The sequence below is a fragment of the Tyto alba genome, unplaced genomic scaffold, assembly GCF_018691265.1.
Source record: "Tyto alba isolate M040663 unplaced genomic scaffold, T.alba_DEE_v4.0 Super-Scaffold_20000042, whole genome shotgun sequence".
NCBI classification, from domain to species: domain Eukaryota; kingdom Metazoa; phylum Chordata; class Aves; order Strigiformes; family Tytonidae; genus Tyto; species Tyto alba.
In genome coordinates, this window is record NW_024881293.1 from 11,810,221 (window position 1) to 11,828,761 (window position 18,541).

The window sequence follows — 18,541 nt, forward strand, 5'->3', positions numbered from 1 at the left end:
GCAGCGCTGCCGGAGTGACTCAGTTAATCCCAGTGTAGAGTGGGACTGGGTGCAGGGTGGAGCTGGGTGCCTGCAGGGTGATGAAGTGAGGGGGAAGGAGCACTCCCGCTTCCACATCCCAACAGCCACATGAGCTGCATGGCTCCGGGCAAGGAGAAGCAGAAAGAGAGCAATAAAAAACAATATCCAGGCAACATCTGGGTTTAAAAATTTATTCCAAAGAAAAATTCCCCAACAAAAAGTCGTACAAAAAGAATAGAGACAAGGGTGGTCATTACAAAAAATTTCACAGATACAAAAAGTCATCTGAGCAATCCCGAGCGAGCAGAGCGCGGCCCTGGCCCGGAGGCTAAGGCACGCTTGGCTTTGGTTGTGCGCAGGGAAGCGAGCAACCCTGCGGGCAGGATTGTCTCAGTGAGGGAATGCAAAGGTCCTCAGCACCCAAACTCTGCTCAGGTCGTGCTGGAGCGAGCGGGGTCAGCCCTGGCATGCACGCTCGAGCGGTCCTTGCTACAACACCCAGCTCACCAGTTCGCACACTGGTGAACACAGGTTGCCGCTCTCCTCACTGCACCAGGGCCACCGACCCCTCTACGGGCGCAGGATCAAGCCCATCCTGAGCAGGACTCCAAGAATTCATTCCCACTCCACATCTCCCATCAGCATTTGTGGCTGCCACCAGCCTTGGACCGGGCTTCCTTCTCATCTCCTCGGCCGTCAGGGAGATGCCAGAGCCACAGCTCAAACACCCCTGTGGTGGTACGGCGGTGTGGGGGGAGGCATCAGCACACTGTGCAGGTTTAGGGCTGACACAAAAGAACCAGCTTTCCTGTTCTTGGAAAACGGCACCAAAATGCTGCCAGAGATCATAAAGTCATCCCCCCCAAGTCCTCTGCCCTAGTATCAGCCCATGGAAGCCTTTACAGCTTCTGTAGACCAGCTCAAACCATTCCCTCTGCAGGCATCACCAGGCTCGTGGCAAAGATTATCAGCAGCAGATGAAGTCTCTGCTTCATCTGGCCAGAAAAAGGCCTTTAACCTTCACCAGGAACTGCAACCCTGGCGAGCTACTGCACAAGGGCTGCACCTGCATCACCACAGGAGTCCAACTCGAGCAACATTAGAATATTCTCTAGTAATCCTGAGAAATACCTCCACGCTCCTATTTTCCACGACAAGAGTTGTCAAAGCAAGGCCACCGCAGGCAAGGGGAGAGCAAGTATCCCCCCTTTTTGAACCCCCAAATCCTGGGGCAGTTATTAACCCTCCACGTCCTGCCCAACAACACACGGAGCTGCTCCACACCGCAGGGTCTCACGTGTTCTCCTACCACGCACGAGTCCACGACACTGCGCTTGGTGTCGGTCCGTAGGACAGTCACGACAAGAGCAGTTGAGGGCAGTGAGCAGAGCCGGGGCCTCAGCGGTGCAGGAGCTCTGGTCTCGCGGCCGCCGCGTCTCCATTTCCAGACCAAAGTGCTGTGAGGGTTCAAGCTTTCATCCCAAGGGATCGCCACGCTGTCAACCTCATCCGATGCGCTTCTCTCAACAGGTCATGCAGCGTGGACGGATGGTGTCTGATGGGGGGTTTGGATCAACCTGCAAAGCCAAGTTGAGAGTCAAAAACCTTGGCAGCGGGCACATCCCAGCCATCTCCACCAGCCCGCCCAGCCCAGGGGGATTTGTTACCTCCGAATACAGCGGAGGTGGTCGGAAGCGAAACTCCTGGATGTAGGCGAAGAAGGGACCTTCCAGGATGCCACCAAGTTCGCTGCGGCACGGCGGAGCCAGGCTCTGCTCGGCCTCCGGGCTCGACACGACCGCTGAGTATTCAGGAGGAGCTGAAGAGAGAAGAGAACCATCAAGGAATAGGAACCACTCTCCATTAATGGGAAACATGCAGGTAAAAGGGCTTCAAATCCACTATTTCTCAAACCCTCCCAGTTCCCCGGGGATAGAACCCAGGAGGTGCAGCACCACAACCAAAAAATTAAGTAAAGCAGCAAAAGCTGGTCCTGGAGCAAGAGACACGGTTGAGAACTTGCTCTGACCCTCGCTATGCAGAGCGGGTTGACCAGGGGGTTTTGCAGCACCCAGAGAAATCCTTGGAAAGAGGGAGATGCTCACCCTCCGGCTGCTCCGGGATGGTGCTCAGCCAGTCCAGGTTGACGCTGTACTGGCTGCTGACGCTGGACGTGCGGCTCCCGAACGGATGCAGTGGGATGGTTCCGATGACAAGCGGCAGTTCAAGGAGCAGCTTGGACGTCCCAGGAATATCCACGCAAACCTTCAGAGGTGGGAGACAGCAGGGAAGCTTAGCTGTTGGTGTTTTCCCAATCCAGAGGGGCAGATATCTCCCCAGAGCACTGGCTCAAGCTGGCCAGGAAGGAGTTCTTGTAGCGGGATGCAAAGGGAGATGCAAATGCTCCAGTGTGAGCCCTCGTGCTGTGCATGAGGGGCAACGGGGAGAACCCAAGACCTCATACAAATCATCAGCCCCCCAAATCTCTGCACCAGCCCAAAGCAGGAAGAGCGAGCACAGCTCTGGGGAGAAGGAGACCACTGAGCTGAGCCACTTGCAACGCTCCCCGCGAGGCCCCTCACCTTCAGGGAGTATTCCACCTGGATGATGCGGCACTGGAGGATGGACGGACCCACCGGTGGGATCTTCAGCGCCCGCCCGTGCCACACTTCCCGCTTCCCCGCTGCAATGGAGTCACCGACGATGCTGGTCACCACCGACTTCTTCTGCTTCTTGGTGCCCCGAGCGATGAAGGTCTGAGTCTGGATGATGGCCGCCTTGGGCACCACCGCTCGGGTTGTGCAGTTGTCGATCTCAGCGAAGATAGGGATGACCTCACCTACCGAAACAGATGCAGATGTTGGTGGGAGGGGAGATGGAGCCTGGTCCTGCCCCGAGGAATTCCTGCACAGGATCCACCGAGGGTTGGTCAGGCTATCCGGCACAGAGTTTAAACCTGTTGCGCGGACTCTGCCCACATCAGGTGCACACACCAAAGCTCTCTGACTGATTTTGTGACTGAAGTCGAGACCCCAGCTCCCAATGACCCTGAATTCCCTCCCACTGGGGTCCACCCCAGGGCCTGCAGAGGTTCAAGGGTACCAGGATGTTGTCCTCACCTGGTGTGTAGCCTTTTCGGTCAATCTTGGCAGTCACAGAAACCTGGCCACGATTGCAGTACCAGGCACGAGCAAGTTTCTCCTTAGCACCTGCCTGGGGAGCCTGGGAAAAGGGAAATATTTAAGCTATTTAGTAAGAAAGGACAAAACTCAAAGCAAGCACCTCCCTAGCACTGAGAACCTGCCAGGGAGCATTGGCAACTTCTTAGGTATCTGATGCAAGATGCTGTCGCAATGCGTTAAAGTTTCTAAAAACTAAGAGACACAGATGACCTCTGCCCAGTCCAGGTAACGCTGGAGGGCACATGTTACAGTGGGGGGCAAATATTCCCTCTGGAAATCAGGCCTGCACTGTAATGCTGGAGGGGAGGCAGACACCTTCCCCATGGGCTTCCCGGGGAAGTTTTGGATGCCGCTGCCCTGAGGTGGAGCAGGGGGAGCTCACCAGCAGCGCGGGCGTGTTGATGTCGATGGGTTCAATCACCGTGAACTCCTTCTTCACTTTCTTCACTGTGGACCAGGGTCTGTGCAGTTTGGCTTTCACCCAGTAGCGCACACTGCCATGCTTTCCCTCGAAGGAGGTAGCCAGAGTCCTATGTATAAGCAACAAGCGATTTAGAAGGGCTTTGCTGAAAGAATCTAGTTTTCAAGGTGCCTTATCCCCCCCTCCCAGGGCCTACGTCACGCACCAAGCAGCTCCTCTCTCCCTTTGCATCAAGGCAACAAAAAAACGTCAACTTACTCGGGGAGCTGGAAGGTGAAGGGGAACTCGTGCCTTCCTGCCTGCAGGACGGTGACCTCACCATTGTCTGTGGGCAAAACAGATTTAAGACTATTATCTCTCCCCTGCAGAACTTCCTCCCGGGGTAAATCGGTGGCGGAGATGTACAGTACACAGCAAGTGAGCAGCACGATGGCACGGGAATGTTTCTGCCAGGGTTAAACTGCAGCTGCAGTCACACAGCTGCGATAGCAGAGCTGGGCACGTCCCGCGGGTGACGGGTGCTGGCTGTTTTCCACGCGTCTCCAGGCACGCAGGACCCAGGGAAGGTGGCCAGCTGAGCCCCCCATGCCCCCACGGTTTGCACCCCTATCCTGCCTGCATTGCACAGAGTGGCTGGGGTGGGAGGGGACCTCTGAGGATCAGCCACTCTGATCCCCCTGCTCAAAACAAGCTCCTGAACCTCCCCAGGAGTTTTCCAACGCTGCTTCCCTGTCAGGGAGCACCCACGGCAAACGGGGAGCCCTGTGTGGGGCCAGTCCCTAACTGGGGTGCCCGGCACAGCAGCAGGGCCCAGCTGCACACCCCAGGGCCCCTGGGGTGCACTCAGCATTTGGGGTGTCGGGGTGGTGGTGGGGGAGATATGCACCCACTCCCCAGAGCGTCCAGGACCTAAGACACCCCATGCACCCAGATTTTAACTGATCGGGGTGTCACCCACCCAGCAGCCTGGGTATCCAAGGCACCCAGATTTTAGCGGGTTGGGGTCTCATGCACCCAGCAGCTGGGGTGTCCCATGCACCCAGATTTCTGCTGGTTGGGGTGTCATCCACCCAGTAGCTGGGGGTGGCCCAGGCTGCCCCATACACCCACTATTTCAGCCCCTGAGGTCTCCGGAGCACCCACACCCCCGCTCTCGGCACATCGGAGCACCCCAGGGGTGCCGCCCCGGGGCGGGTGGGGGGGTGATGGTGCTGTTGGGGTGCCGTCCCCGGGGGTGCCGTACCTGGGGGTGCCAGCAGCGTGTCTCGGTGGCTGAGAAACTCCACCTGGTCGCTGTAGCTTTGCGTGTAGGCGGTGCTGGAGCCGGCGCTGCGGGATTCGGTCCAGTGAACGCGGGCAGCGCCCATCGCCCGCAGCCTCAGGGCTCCGAGCCGCGCCGCCGCCGCCAGCTCCAGCACCACCCGGCCCGACACCGCCTGCCCGGGGCTGAAAGCGGCGGGGGCATCCCGTTCCGTCCCCTCCAGCACGATAAAAAACCGTTTGAGCCGATCGAAAAGCATGGCGAGCTCCCCACCCGTGCCGTGCCGTGGCGTCGCGTGGCGTGGCGCAGCCCGGCCCCGCCGCCTCCCGCCCCGCTTTAAGTCCCCGGCGCGCCCGGGGGCGGCCCCGGTGGGGCGGGACGGGACGGGGCGGCCCCGCCGGCCCCTGCAAAACAAGGCAGCGAGCATGTGCGAGCCGCCCCCTCCCCTTCCCGGCTCCGTGGGTGTGGGTGTGGGGGGGTGTTGGGCTGGGGCTCCCCAGTTCCTTGAGCAGCCCCCACGACATCCCAAAGGGTGTTTTGGACCGCAGCAGCCCACGGGAACGCGGCCAGGAGTGGGGTGGTTCACGGGGCTGGGCGCTGCTGGGGATAACCAGCCGGGCTCCCCAAAACCCCGCTCAGCACCCCCATCCTGCGTCCCGCGCTCGGCGCGTTCCCAGGGGGGTTCACACTCGGAGCAGCAGCCCCCCCTTTCCCTTCCGGCTCCCGCGGGTGGGAGCCGAGGGCCGCATGCGGATCCACATCCCGCCTTTCCCAAGAATCATTCCCAGGGGTCGGAACAGGCTGCGACTGGATTTGGGCTCCTCACGCGGCGTGGCCGGGCCAACTGGCAACGAAGGGAAAACCGGTCTGGGACATCGCTTCACTTATTTCTAAGAAATCAAGAACTGGCTCCCGTTCAGCTTGTGCAATTACAGAGTGAGCAATACCATCTTCCCTGAGCTTTTTAACCAGGCGAGCGCTGGTTTGTTACCAGCTCGTACTGGGGTTTGTGGGGTGCTGCTCCAAAACCTAGCGACAAATTACACCTGTGTGGGCAGGCACGGCGTGGGGACTCGCTCTGTCGTCAGCGGCTGCTGCTGCCGGTGCTCAGATGGGGTAAAAGCATGAAACCTGGGAACTGGTGATTCTCAGGGCACACATCACCATTAGCAGTGCCCCAAGATGTGGTAAAAAGGAGGAGAAAGGGATCCACACACACCCCCAAGGGGTTAATGCAGCTTTAGAAACTTCCACTCTAATCATGATTGTCACAATTGCAAAGCACCAGAGTTCTCCACCCCGGGCATGGGCTGGGGATAAGACAAAACAGGCATTAGAAATGTTACTCAGCATTTGGCCACTGAAGTTTTGAGGATTTTTGAGTTGCTCCCAGCCATGCTGGGCAGGACCTGCTGTGCTGAATTGGGTTGATCTCAGCCACCAAAAATGAGCTGGGCTGAAGCCTTGTAAAGCTTTAGCCATCTCCAAAGGCTAACTGGAATTGTCTCCCTCCCCGAGGGAAAGGGACCGTGTTTCATTTTATGTGAGCGACCATTTGCTGCCACAAGCAAACATGAATCATAGCAAACACTGCAAAGGGAGCCTGACAGCAACGGGAGAGGGAAAGAAGGAAGTAAGGCATGTCACAGCACGAGTTAACGGGTGATGCCAGCTCTGGGAAGGTGGCTGGTGTCCCGGTTGCGGTGGATGGTGACATTAGAGGTGGTGGGGCTCTCGAGGGGGACCAGAGCCTTGGCCGGGCCGAGGCAGCTCCATCCTGCTCTTGGCATCCTCCTCCTCCCGCCTGTCAGCACACACCCCTCAGCCCATGACTCAGCCTTCGCCCACGGGATGAGAATCTCTGCAAACCTCCCTCCCGTGTCAGCTGCACGAGATGTCCACAAACACCCCTCGTTGCCTCCGTTGGGGGTGGGGAGCCCCACTCTGACCTCTTTGGAACCCCAGCGCTGGGAGAGGGTCCCTCCTCTTTCCCAGATCTCCAGGTGCAGGGCCTGTGGGACCACGGCCAAGGACTTTCCACTCGAGAATGCTCCTGGGCGCCCAAACCCAACTAAAACCCCAGGCCAGGCTCTGTGCAGGAAAGATCTCCAACTCTTCAGCCCCACCTAGAGTCTGGCCGGGCTGAAGCTGGTCCCAACAAGAGCTGACACCCTTCCCAGCTCAGACGGGGCTTCTCCTTCCCTGACGCGCTGCTGGGATCTGGTGGCTTCTCCCCACTGACCCTGGAGCCACACAAGGGTCCCTGGAAAACCAGAGAGAGGGGGATGCAGCAGGTAAAAAAGGCGAGTCAGCAGCTCTACCCCGACCCAATATGGGGACAAGATGGCACAACACGGAGCCTTGCACACAAACACATGCTCCCGGCTTAAGGAATAAGCTCCGTCCCTGCCGGATTTGCGAGTGTTGCATATGACTGAGGGTTGAGGTGCTGATCAAGGGCCACCCCGCAATGGAACAGGAGCCTGACGTGCTCTTAGCCCACGTGCTGTAACTCTCCTGGATGTCTCCATGAAAATAAAATGGCTTCTAGACATTTGCCTCTCACTGGGGCAGGACCTACACCTCTGGGAAGTGCTGCAGGACCCTCAGACAGAAGGGATCACTGCACAAAAAGCATTTATGTTTCCTAAGGCTCTCACATCACCTCATGCAGAAGAGCCCAGGGCGTTCCTTGCTTTGCCTTTGCCCATCAAACCCCTATCTTTTCCTCTCTTCCTGCTCCCTATCTAAGATCATCACACAATACACATTTAATGGCCCTGCCGTGCAGTCTGAACATCCTTCTTTCACCCTTTTTCTTGTCTTTTAGCACAGCACCCTGGTGCCAGTGCTCACCACCCTGCCAGGAAACTGCAGATAAACTCACAGCTCAGGGGAGAGCAGAAGGGAGGGCTCTTATCTCTGCCTGGCTTCCCTCCTCTGCACTGCCTTGTTACCATGACAAAACCTGCATTTTTTAAACACCACGCAGACAGTTGATCTCATTGAGAAGCAACAAGAAGGGAGCAGTCACAGGGACCTTCAGATGATGGCACGTTTTCAGCAGCTTCTCGCCAGCTGACATTGGGAAGATCCTCACGCTGCTGTTGGGGACAGTGGGACAGAGCAGGTCCCAGCAGGATCCAAAGAAAGCGATTTTGGTTGCAGAACAGCACTTCTTCACAGCCCCCGGCTTTCTCTCATATGATCACATGCCCGTGTCCCTCTCACAAAGAAGAAAGGAATATGCGTATGGACAGAGACAATAAAATCCCAGCCCACAAGTTCTGGTGGGGCTCTCTGCTCCCCAAGGAGCCCAGTTCAACTCTCCTTGTGCAGCAGGCACAGGCCAGAAACCATCAGCTCTAAGCTACGGGAGCGCAGGGTGCTGGCGAGGCCCAGCAGCTCGTGCAGTTCCTCCAGTCCCTGGCCCAGCGCCTTTTCTCAGGCGGCTCCAGGGGCTTCTATCACACACAATCCCAGCAGCAACATCCAAACACGCTCGCAGCAGCTTGTGGCTTCCCTACAGGCACTCACTGCAGGCATAATGGGGAATAAAACTCACCCTGTAACCTTACAGCTAACGCGGCCACCGTCCAAACACTGCAGTGACCAAGTGCTCAGGACGTTCTCAGCTGGAGTTCAGGGCAAGGGCTTCTCCCATGTCCTTAATTGTAATCAGGACACTGAGCACAGCTGCAGCCGCAAAGGGGCCATCCTTAGGCAAAAGCACGGAAGAGCCACTGCCAAAAGACAGAAACTCCAGAGTAATGCAGGTGTTTGGGGCAGATGGTGAGGTACAGCCACCAAGAAATTGAGAATATGACACACACACCCCCCCAGTGCAGTCGAGGGACAAGAACACCTTCAGGAAGGCAGCTCAGGTTCTCTTTCCACCACTCCAGTTTCTTCCCGCAACCTCCACATTTGCCAGCTAGGGCTGGCACCACTTTCTGGGTTGCACTTGGCCACTGGCACAATTAAATGCCCTCAGCAGGAGTGAAGTCCCGTGGCCATCTTCAGGGCTGGGCAGCACATAGCACTGTGTCCCAGGCAATAACGAGGCCATTAGAAGGAGGGAAAGGGGGAGAAAAAGCCACAGAGCCATGACTGTAACACTATCGTTGGAGGGGAGGATAAAAGACATGCACTTTCATAAGAAGAGACAGAGTCAGTGAGTGGATGGATGGCTGAGATATCCCATATCCCTCAGCTCTGGATCATTTCACCTCAACCACACAAAGAATTTAAGTGGCTTGTCCTCTTGCAGCAGATCTAAGCAACATGCCAGCTGGGCATGCGGTCCCAGCATCAGGAAACTGAAAACAAATATTTGCTGAACTACTAAGTGCTCTTTCCACACTTGCGAACAGACATTTCTGTTTGCACTTCCTTGTGCAAACAGAACAAAAGCCACAGTTCTTTTGTGCTCACCCACCCTGAGTTTGCAAGCAGCCTCCTAGAAACCAGCAGCAGAGAAACCCTTGGCAAAGGTGAGAAGAGGGTGTCTGAGCGGGACAACCCTGCTTGGGTTGGCAAGCACCCGTCGGGGCAGAGGTTCACCCGGAGGGGGTGCCTGCAGCCCAAGGGGGTCCCGACCACCCCCATGCCCCAGCCTTACCGGGGATGAGCTGGTAGCGGCGGCACAGGAAGGTCTGGTAGGCTGTGTAGTCGCGGTAGACGGTGTTGAGTCCCACGCTGCGGCTCTCCAGCCAGTGCGCGACGGCGCGTCCGTGAGCGGACACCTCCAGCGCCTGCAGCCGCAGCGCGCCGCGTAGCTCCAGCTGCACCCGGCCGTGCAGCAGCTCCCCGCTGCCGTAGGCGCCCCGCGCTTGCCTGTCCTCCAGCTCCACCGTCAAGCTCCGCAGGCACCCCGGGGGCTGCATCGCTGCCGGCCCGCTTTATCCGGCAGCTCCGGGAGGCTGGTCCTCGCCTGGGCTGAGGCGAGCGGGACAGGCAGCTGCGCAGCCCTCCAGGGAGGGGAGGAAAGAGCAAAGGCTACACCGAAATCCCCTAATTTATCCCTGCTCCTAACTGGCCCAACCCTGCAGGCCTAATCTTCCCCAGGGTTGGACCAAGCCCCTGTTTTGCAGTGATGCTTTAGCGTTGACCTCACGTGTGTGAGGCCGATGCCGTGCCAAGGATGGGGCTGCGGAGACAAGTGACATGTTTTTAAACCAATCGAGAAGTAACATGACTTCATCTTATCTCTGAGTCACAGACACTGTTGACGTGCAACCGGTACGTGCTGGTGGCTCCGTCGGCAGGGAGGGGTGTCACACACCACCAGCCATGCTGGGGCAGATTTCCTGTAGATGGGGGAATCGAAGAAAGCCTGCTTGGCCTTGCCAGCTGGGGCACTCCTGGGGCATTGCTGGAAGGGGTGGGAGAGGAGTTTAGAAAGCAAAGACCCTTACCCCGAAAGCCAGTTTACTTTCTGTGTCTGAAGTTGCATCAAAATCCACATGAAAAAGAAAGTGAATAACCACAGGGACCTCCCAGCAACAGTTCCCCAGCCAGCTGGTTCCACCAAAAGGGTGATGTTCACCACTTATCCCCAGTGAAGCGTGCCTGTTTCTGCAGTAGCACAGGTGACAGTGCTACCTCAGGGTCACATAAAAGTAATGGGGCATACCTGTAGCAGATGCAAGACCCTGTTACTACACCAAATGATTTAATTTAGGTGTTTGAATTGAGGTGTTTGCAACATACCAGTGTGAGATACTGTGAGGTGCCTGTGTGCATTTGCAAGACTGGAATATGTGGTTTCTTTGCAGTACGCGTGGAGCAAAGACTGTCCCTTTCCTGAAAGAGGTAGAGTCAAATCCCAAGAGGAAAGCATGAGGGCTCATGGGCCCAGCCCCTGTTCACACACAAACTGCAGCAGTTTTAAATGGTTTAGTAATTCGTGCTCAAATGCTTCGGTGCTGGCTCACAGCACACATGAATCAGACCCGTCTGCACCAAAAGGATGACCAGAGCCTGCAAAGTGGCAGCTGTGGCAAGGCAGCAGCTGACCTGGATCACTCAGCCTCCCCAGGGAGGGGGCAGATGGGTCCACACTGATCCATCTTCAAAATACCTGTATCCCAAACAGAGATAGTGCAAGCTCAGCATTCAGGAAACCCATGCAAGTTATCAGCTCAACAAAAATACACAGCTCACCTCTAGGAAAACAGCCCACTCATAAGCTGGGGAGAGCTACCTCTCTGCCCTACTGTTCACTGACCTTTGGTTTCAGGCCTTGACACCAAAATCCAAACAGATAATAAGGGAATATTCCAGCCCCCACACAGCCCTGACAGTGCCTCTCACTTTGCTACTGATCTCTTGCCCTTTCTCTGAGCTTCCCCCTACCCCATCTGCTTCCTCCTGCCCCAGCGCCTGCCTTAGAGGCACTCAGTGGGTCTCGCAATCCCAAGAGATGTGTCACCCATGTCTCTGGGCTAATCTCCCAGTGTTTATTCTTGCTGTCACACCACCTTCTTGTGTCCTCATTAAATCTGAGAAATAAATGTTCCCTGTAATAACACCCAGACAGGGTAAGAGCAGGGTGCTAGGACTGCTAACGGGTAACATGAGGTGTAGGCAGTCCGCGGTGGGTAGCAAGGGCTGGGTGGTCACTGAAGCTGGGAGAACATCACCGTGCGAAGATCACCTTCCTCTGGGGACAGTATTTTTTCAGGTTCCCCAGGGGGACACGGCTCACTTGGGAGTTTGCCTTTTGGATTTCTGCTGGGCCTCTGGACTTGGGTGTGAACTCATCTTTCTGCTCAGTCCTGAAGAGGTCCTGCGCCCTCCAGGGCAGCCCCAGGTGTGAGCATTTGATCTGAGGAGAGAGGAAAGCTTTCAGCACATGGGTCAGGGGCGGGTGGTAATGTGGAACCTGACAGCCCCTACATCTCAGCTCTGTGTTGCTACCTGAGGGGTCACCCCACCAGGCAGCTGCAGTCTGTGCCAGCCTGCATTCTCCCTCTCTGGCAGATGCACAGCCTTCTCTGCTGATGGTGCAGACCTTTACCCTGGCTGGATGCCTCTAGCCATGCCAGTCTTCCTCCTTTGATCCTCTGTGAGGGACCAGAATCACCTTCCTCCTCCCTCCAATGTTCCTTGGTTTAGGAATTTGGTTGCCTGTCCTTCCTCTCCCTTCAAAGATTTTTTCTTCAGCTACAACTCTGCTCCCCACAGAGCATTTACTTGAGACTGGAGGCAGACAGGATTTGCTGCGCGGCTGTCCCATCTCAAGTCGCTCAAGAGCTAACAACACCAAAACTGATGATGTTAATGGGCAGGCTACAGCTTCACTTGGTATAATCCCGCTTCCCCAAGCTGCCCCGTGGTAAATCCAAGCCTATTAAGGCTGTACCTGCTGTAGCATGTCTTTGGAGAGTCGTTGTTTCTGCTGTCTGTGTGGGACCAGCATGGCCTGCGTGGTTGTGACAGAACTTTCATCTGCTGACAGATGGAATTGAAATAAAAATTAAATTCAAGCCAGTAAATTAGGAGGCAACACCAGAAAAGCTTTGCAGTTTGACTTGCAGTCACAGATCTGCATGCATTTCCATTAACGAGAGGAAAAGACAGGCTTTGCCGTCAGCACTTTGCTGAAAACCTTTGCCCAGACAGAAAACAATTCTCAGGGTGAGGAGGTAAATAAAGAAATTCACATGGCAGTTACAGGAATATCACTCCATATGCTAGTTATGGAGCTACTCCAGAAGGTTGAGGCCGAGGAAGAGATCGATTCAACTATGATCTGTTCCACATTTAGTAAAATAAATGGCTTAAAACCAGATACATGGTATGAAAGGACCTCTCTTTTAGCTGCAGAGTACTGGCCATCAGAAACAGGAGGCAACGTCAGAGGAGGATTTTCTTAATGCCTTCCATGACCAGCTCTAACCACATCCCTTCCTGAGGTTGCATAAGCACAGCTTTTGATTGAAATCCTCTCCTTCCTCCCAAATACAAATGCAAAACAACTTCTAAAAACAAATGTAGCAAGGGAGAAAGATCGAGCCACTGGTTCATGTCTTAGAAGTCTTTCACAACACCTGAATTGCCGTGTGATGGCAGTGAATGCCTATGGCTGGCACAGGCATCAGAGTGAGTGAGATGGCATCTGGGAAGGTGAAATCTCTCCTGAGATTAGGAGCCGCTGTGAGAACCAGCAGCAGTAGGCATGGCTGTCCTGCCTGGTTTTGGGGTAACAGTCTCATTTTACTGAAGACACGATGCTGCACCAGCGCCTCCCTGCCATCTCCAACTCGAGATGTCCGTGCTGCCTCCTTCCCCAGAGCACCAGGCACCTCTGCCCCTTGCAAAGAGCCAGGAGAACCTCAGCAGGCTTCATACAGCACCACCACGGTCTGAGCAACACGGCCTTACTGTGATAGGTGAAGGGGACGTGGTTCTCGCGGTGGCTCCTGCTGTCTGCCATCACCCTCTGGCCCTGGCAGGGTGGCTGATAGTCTGCCTGCTGCGTTGTGCTGAAGAAACTGGATCCTGAACACTCCTCTCCCAAGCAGACATTGCTTTGATGTTTCTGAAGTAGTGAGTCAGGCTTCGGTGCGAGGTTCCACCTGTCAGTCTGGAGGACAAGAGCTGCTTTAACAGAAACAGGCTGTGGCTGGGAAAGGCGCCCTATTGCACATTAGCACCCTACACAGCCCAGTGTCCAGCGCTGCCACGTGGTGTGAGGAGGGGAGAAGAGAAGAAGACGTCGGCTTTAGGCACCAGAGCAGTGTGAGTAAAAGAAGAGAGGGTCTCCACCAGAGAAACACCCACACAGCAAAGCTGGAAACAGACCTCTGGGTAGGAGAGCTGTGTAGTAGTACTGCTGGCCAATGCTTGATTTCTCTCAGGGTCCTCGTCGCCTCTGGGGATGGATGAGGCATATCTGTTTGGATGAGCGGTAGTTACAGGCTCTGGCAAAAGCAAAAGTGAAGGATATTAGAGTGCCTCAGTCTCTGAACAATTTATACCTACAACAGTTTCTCCTTGTGCAGTAGAGCACAGGAATGAATACAGCGATTTAACCTGCTGGGGAAGTGGAGTGAGGATGAAAGGGAGCCTCACAGTGACGACACTGGTGCTGAGTATGTAAAAACTATTCAAAATATCAAATTATATACATATCATATGAATGCACTGTATCTTTAATTACTACACTAAACCCAAGTGATAAAACCTACTGTTCAGCTCATTATAAACCCCAGTAGTGGTCTGTACATGTGGCCTCTGTGTCACAGACCTACCCTACCTAGATTGTGCACTGGGAAGAGCTCTGACGTTGAGGTGGAGAATCTGATGCAACCGTCCCCCAGCTGCATGTTTGTGTGGTGGATCTGGGAGGCAGCACGTTCCTTGTCATAGACCCTGCGAGATACCAGATATGAGCTGCTTAACTAGCAAAGTTCATCAGAAAGAGCAGTTCCTAGGGATGCCCATCAGGTTCTCCTGCTGATACCTGTGTCTCCGCTTGTCCGGGGCACTGTAGGCATGTTTCTGCTCACTCATAGATCCACTGCTTCTGGGATCCCCAAATGTAATAGTAGACATGTGCTGAAGGGAAGCCAAGAGAGCTACAGAACAGCCACTTAAAGCATAATTCCTTTGTCTCCCTGCTCTGTCTTTCCATTCATCTGGTTTTCACTTGCACGGATCCCACCCCTTTCAGGATGGAATTCAACATGGGAACATGCTGCCCTTTGACTGTATCTTGGTCGTCCCCAAAATCATGCTGTTACCTTTTCACTGGGCTTTGCAGGTGGACTCCATTCACCTTTAAACTGTGCTTGATAAGAAGTGTGGTAATAGGACTGTCCATCCCCTTTAATAGTAGGAACACATCCTGCCAAACAGCCAGAAGGGAGAATGAATGGTGTTATTTTTAAAAATGCTCTGTTTACCCTTATAAGGAAATATTAATGATATTGAAGCTACAATTTTGAGGCAGCTGCTCTTTTAGTATTTCAATACTACTGAATCTGTTTTGTGTAGTGAAATGGCAAAACAACTGACACCGGGTTGCAGTGAGTTGCAACACTGCAGAACATGGATGTGGTGCCTCAGAAGTGATGCAGCTCTGGGGTGAAAACTGCAGCATCTGGGGATACAGCAAGTGTTAAAGGCAGCTGGAAAGGCTGCGCAGCAAAAAGCTCGGCTAGCGAGTGGCTCTAGTTAGTGCTATTAACCTGTTTTATGAGCATCGGATTGATTTACTCAGCTATATAAAGAGAAGGCAAAATATCCTAATAGTTCTAACAGCTTTAATTTTTCACAGCAGGACTCTGAGCCAAGCCCTGGTGCCAGGAAGGTCTGCTGGGGACACATCAGCCCTTAAAACAGCTCACCCCAGTGCGAGTGCCATGGCCTGGCAGCAGGCTGGATTTCCCACGCTGGGTATGAAAAGGCGTAGAGGGATGGCGGGAGCCTTATTTTCTCTCTGTCGCCACATGGAACGTCATCCTTCCATTTCTCGGCCGTGGGCCGGGGGGGTGTCTGAAGGGGGGCGTGTGGCCAGGGGAAGCTCTCCCTCGTCGCCGAGGCGAGGACGCGGATGCGGGGGTCTGTGTGCATGCGGAGCCGTGGCTCCGGGCGAACAACGGGGGCCACCCGCTGCAGGGGCCTCTCTGGAAACGCCAGGCGAGTTTCCGAGCAGGTTCCCCCGCCGTCACCCCCAGCCGCCCTCAGCGCCCACTCGCTGCGGGGCGGCGGGGCCGGCGCCGGCCGGTAAACCCCCCAGAGTGGGGGGAACTGGCTGTGAGAAAATGGTCGCCGGGCGCTGCGCGGCGTCCAGCGGTCAGCCCCCAGCTGAATGTGCGATGCCTTCAGGAAGGCGAGGCCGGTGAGCGGGGCCGGGATCGCTGCCGCCGCCGCCGCAGCCATCACCGAAAGGCCGCGGTTTGGGTACCGGGCCGCGTCGCCATGGCGACGGCTCCGCCACCTTCCCGGCAAGCCCCGCGCCGCCGGCGGCACATCCGGGAAGCCGTTGCTATGGCGGCGGGCGCCTTCCGCGGCCTAGTCGCTGTGCTGGAGACCTACCGCGGCCGCGACCGGGTGGTGAGTGGGCGGGGAGCGGCCCGGCAGGGTCCTTGAGCGGCCGGGACGGCCGGGCTCTCACCGGGTTGTGCCTCCGCAGGTCCGTGCGCTTTGCTATGGCTGTCAGCTGGCGGGCGGAGCGCTGGCCGGGCCTCAGGCCTCGCCATCCGGGCTGCCCGGGAGCCTCCTGGCCGTGTCGGCCCAGCTGAGCGCCTGCCGCACCGCCCTCCGCCTCTTCGACGACTTCGCCATGCTCAGCTACAGCTGCAGCTACGGGCTGGGCCCTAAGGTGAGCGCAGGGCCGTGGGGAGCAGCGGCGGCCTCCCCCTCCCGCCCCACCAGCGCCAAGGTGTGTCGTGTCCCCCGTGCTCCCCGCAGGATGAGGACACTTTGGTGCGGGCGCTGTCGGTGCTCTGCAACCTGGCCAACCAGCTCTACTATCCCTGCGAGCACATCGCCTGGGCAGCGGATGCCGGCGTTGTCCGCCTCGGCTCGCGGAACTGGTGGACGCTGAGCACAGTGCTCTGGGCTTTCTCCCTCCTCCTGGGCATCCTGCGGTAAGGGGATGGGACAGGGAACGAATCCCCTTGTGATCGGGCTAAAATGGAGGACCCTCTCAGCCGCAGAAGCATGCACGCTTCCTCACCGATGCGCTTAATGCAAGAGATAAAAATCCTCCCCCTTGGCGCTGCGGAGAAAATAACTCTGTTGTCTTGTTTTCAGATCCCTGAGAATCTTGTTCCAGTTAAGAAGAAAGCTGAGGCAGCACAAGTGGTATGATTTCCCCTCCTTGGCTCTACAGCTAATCTAACCCAAATACATCTGCCCTCATCTGTGAGCTATCACTGATTATTATTACGTTATGGGCTTTCACTAATGTTAGTTTTGCTTCCAGCAGTACAAAGGAGAGTCAAAAGGAAACAAAAGCCCAAGTAAAGGCTGAAGTTTTGAGCATCCTCACAGACGCAGCAGATCTCTCCAACGCAATCCACTGGCTGCCGCCGGGATTCCTTTGGGCTGGCCGCTTTCCTCCCTGGCTAGTCGGTCTCCTGGGGACCATATCTTCCCTGATTGGAATCTACCAATCATCTGGAGGAGGAAATTCTGAAGCTGTATAAAACATAATTAAGCTTCAGGAGGCAAATTTTTACACGGCAAAAATGCCTTTAGTGTGAGGCAGGGTGTATTTTAACATGCCTGGGTGTTTTTGGTTGTAATTTCACACATCCTGTAATTGGGACTGTAGTCAAGATGTCTATTACAGAGAGGATTGTTTGCGGCTAACAAGTTTTATCACTCTTCATCACAGAAATCTTTCAGGTGAACCCTCTGAAAATCAAGAAATCTCCTAAGACTGGGAAAATAGAGGGGAAAAGTCACTTCCATTCTTCCTTCCTCTGTCCCAAAAGACACATGCAGTAATTTAAAAGAGCACAAAGTCAGCGTTAGGCGGGGAAGAGGCCATGGTTCTGTCGCACAAAACTCCTCTGGTCTCGGTGCCTTGTCTGAACCAGGGAGGGGTGACTGGTATCAGGGAACTTTCTCCATCAGATATTTTGGTGTTTGAGCCCGGAGCAGGTGCCCCAAGCACGGAGAGGAGCAAGCGGTTATTGTGGCTGTGACTGTTGTGTTTTGAGGGGAAATGGGAAAGGAACAGCAACTGTTCACAGTTCCTCGAGAGGCTTTCTTCTGGGCTGTGTTGCTCATCTTAAGGGGAAATACTGAAAGTTGAGACTTCCTGGGGGAAACAAGAGGCAGCGCTCAGCCTCCAGCCGTGCCTTTATGGAATGCCACCGGGTGGAGCTCTTCCACCAGGCTCCAGCAGCAGCCAACAGACTTTTTTTTTAAAAAACAGCAAATTTATTAATCACCTTTCAAAGGACCAATCAAACCAATGCCAAGATGAGTTTTATAGTTATATTTCTAGGCGGTACCAATAATAAATGAGACAAATACTTCAAAGGTGGCCTTGAGTGATCAGTCCTTCAGATAACTGGGCCAATGTTCTTTTATCTGGTTCTAGAAAGCTCTGAGCCGTGCCTAGGCAACAGAAAACGTTTGTGCTGCGTTGGCTGCAGCTCCCCATCTGTTATCAGCTTTCCTTCTCCCGAAATAATTTAGAGCACCTGACTGACTGTCATGGAAATGCATCTTTTGAAAACAATCCCGCTCAGCCTGCGTGGTGCTTGTGCTCCCTGGGACGCAGTACGGTGCCCATCACACATCCAGGAGGTTTGATCTCTTTTGTTGTTGTTGTTGCTGGTTTTGGCACTGACACTGGAAACTCTCCTGCCTGTGTCCAAAGAGCAGAGCGAGGTCTTGATACTCTTCATCCTCCGCCCTGTCCTCGCCATTTATCTGGACCTTCACCCTGCCAAGTGCCCCAGCAGACACCTCCCTCATTGTGCTCAGAATTTGGTGTCACATTTACCAGTTTTGGTACAGGTTTAGCTGGAAAAGACTCCTTTTGCCTCTACTCATGCCACAGGTCTTGTGCCTGAAGAGCCCGGGGCCTGGCGTTGGGGACAGCTGTAGCTGCTGCCTCGTCCTGTCACCAGCTGCGGTGGCTCCTGCTGCAATTTGGTGGGGTTTTAATCAGAAATCAGATTCTAT

The 18,541-nt window shown here is 55.2% G+C and overlaps 3 protein-coding genes across 5 annotated transcripts; 1 reads left to right on the forward strand and 2 right to left on the reverse strand.

Annotated features, from left to right (window-relative positions):
- Window positions 1–1,110: 1,110 nt before the first annotated feature.
- Window positions 1,111–10,065, reverse strand: ARRDC2 (arrestin domain containing 2). Of its 2 annotated transcripts, none has more exons than XM_042794532.1 (8): window positions 9,507–10,065; window positions 3,883–3,949; window positions 3,586–3,733; window positions 3,141–3,243; window positions 2,604–2,860; window positions 2,127–2,286; window positions 1,689–1,840; window positions 1,111–1,598 (listed from the first exon to the last, which is right to left on the reverse strand). In XM_042794532.1, the coding sequence occupies exons 1-8, from the start codon at window positions 9,769–9,771 to the stop codon at window positions 1,545–1,547; spliced, it is 1,206 nt and encodes a 401-aa protein (XP_042650466.1). In that variant the 5' UTR covers window positions 9,772–10,065; the 3' UTR covers window positions 1,111–1,544. The 2 variants fall into 2 exon arrangements, with proteins under 2 accessions (XP_042650466.1, XP_042650464.1); XM_042794530.1 differs by lacking the exon at window positions 9,507–10,065 and adding an exon at window positions 4,868–5,216.
- Window positions 10,066–10,281: 216 nt separating this feature from the next.
- Window positions 10,282–15,775, reverse strand: TEX45 (testis expressed 45). The gene is given in 10 exon segments (XM_042794538.1): window positions 10,282–10,316; window positions 10,319–10,347; window positions 11,545–11,714; window positions 12,252–12,337; window positions 13,274–13,475; window positions 13,694–13,812; window positions 14,148–14,263; window positions 14,355–14,449; window positions 14,635–14,738; window positions 15,241–15,775. Coding segments are annotated over 10 exon segments (1,491 nt in total).
- LOC122153650 (peroxisomal membrane protein 11C-like) lies at window positions 15,711–17,212 on the forward strand. 2 transcript variants are annotated; one of them, XM_042794541.1, is made up of 5 exons: window positions 15,711–15,949; window positions 16,029–16,217; window positions 16,307–16,485; window positions 16,652–16,702; window positions 16,824–17,212. In XM_042794541.1, exons 1-5 carry the CDS (start codon window positions 15,815–15,817, stop codon window positions 17,044–17,046), a joined length of 777 nt encoding a protein of 258 aa, XP_042650475.1. In that variant the 5' UTR covers window positions 15,711–15,814; the 3' UTR covers window positions 17,047–17,212. The 2 variants fall into 2 exon arrangements, with proteins under 2 accessions (XP_042650475.1, XP_042650473.1); XM_042794539.1 differs by having other exon boundaries at window positions 16,827–17,212.
- The last annotated feature ends 1,329 nt before the right edge of the window (window positions 17,213–18,541 follow it).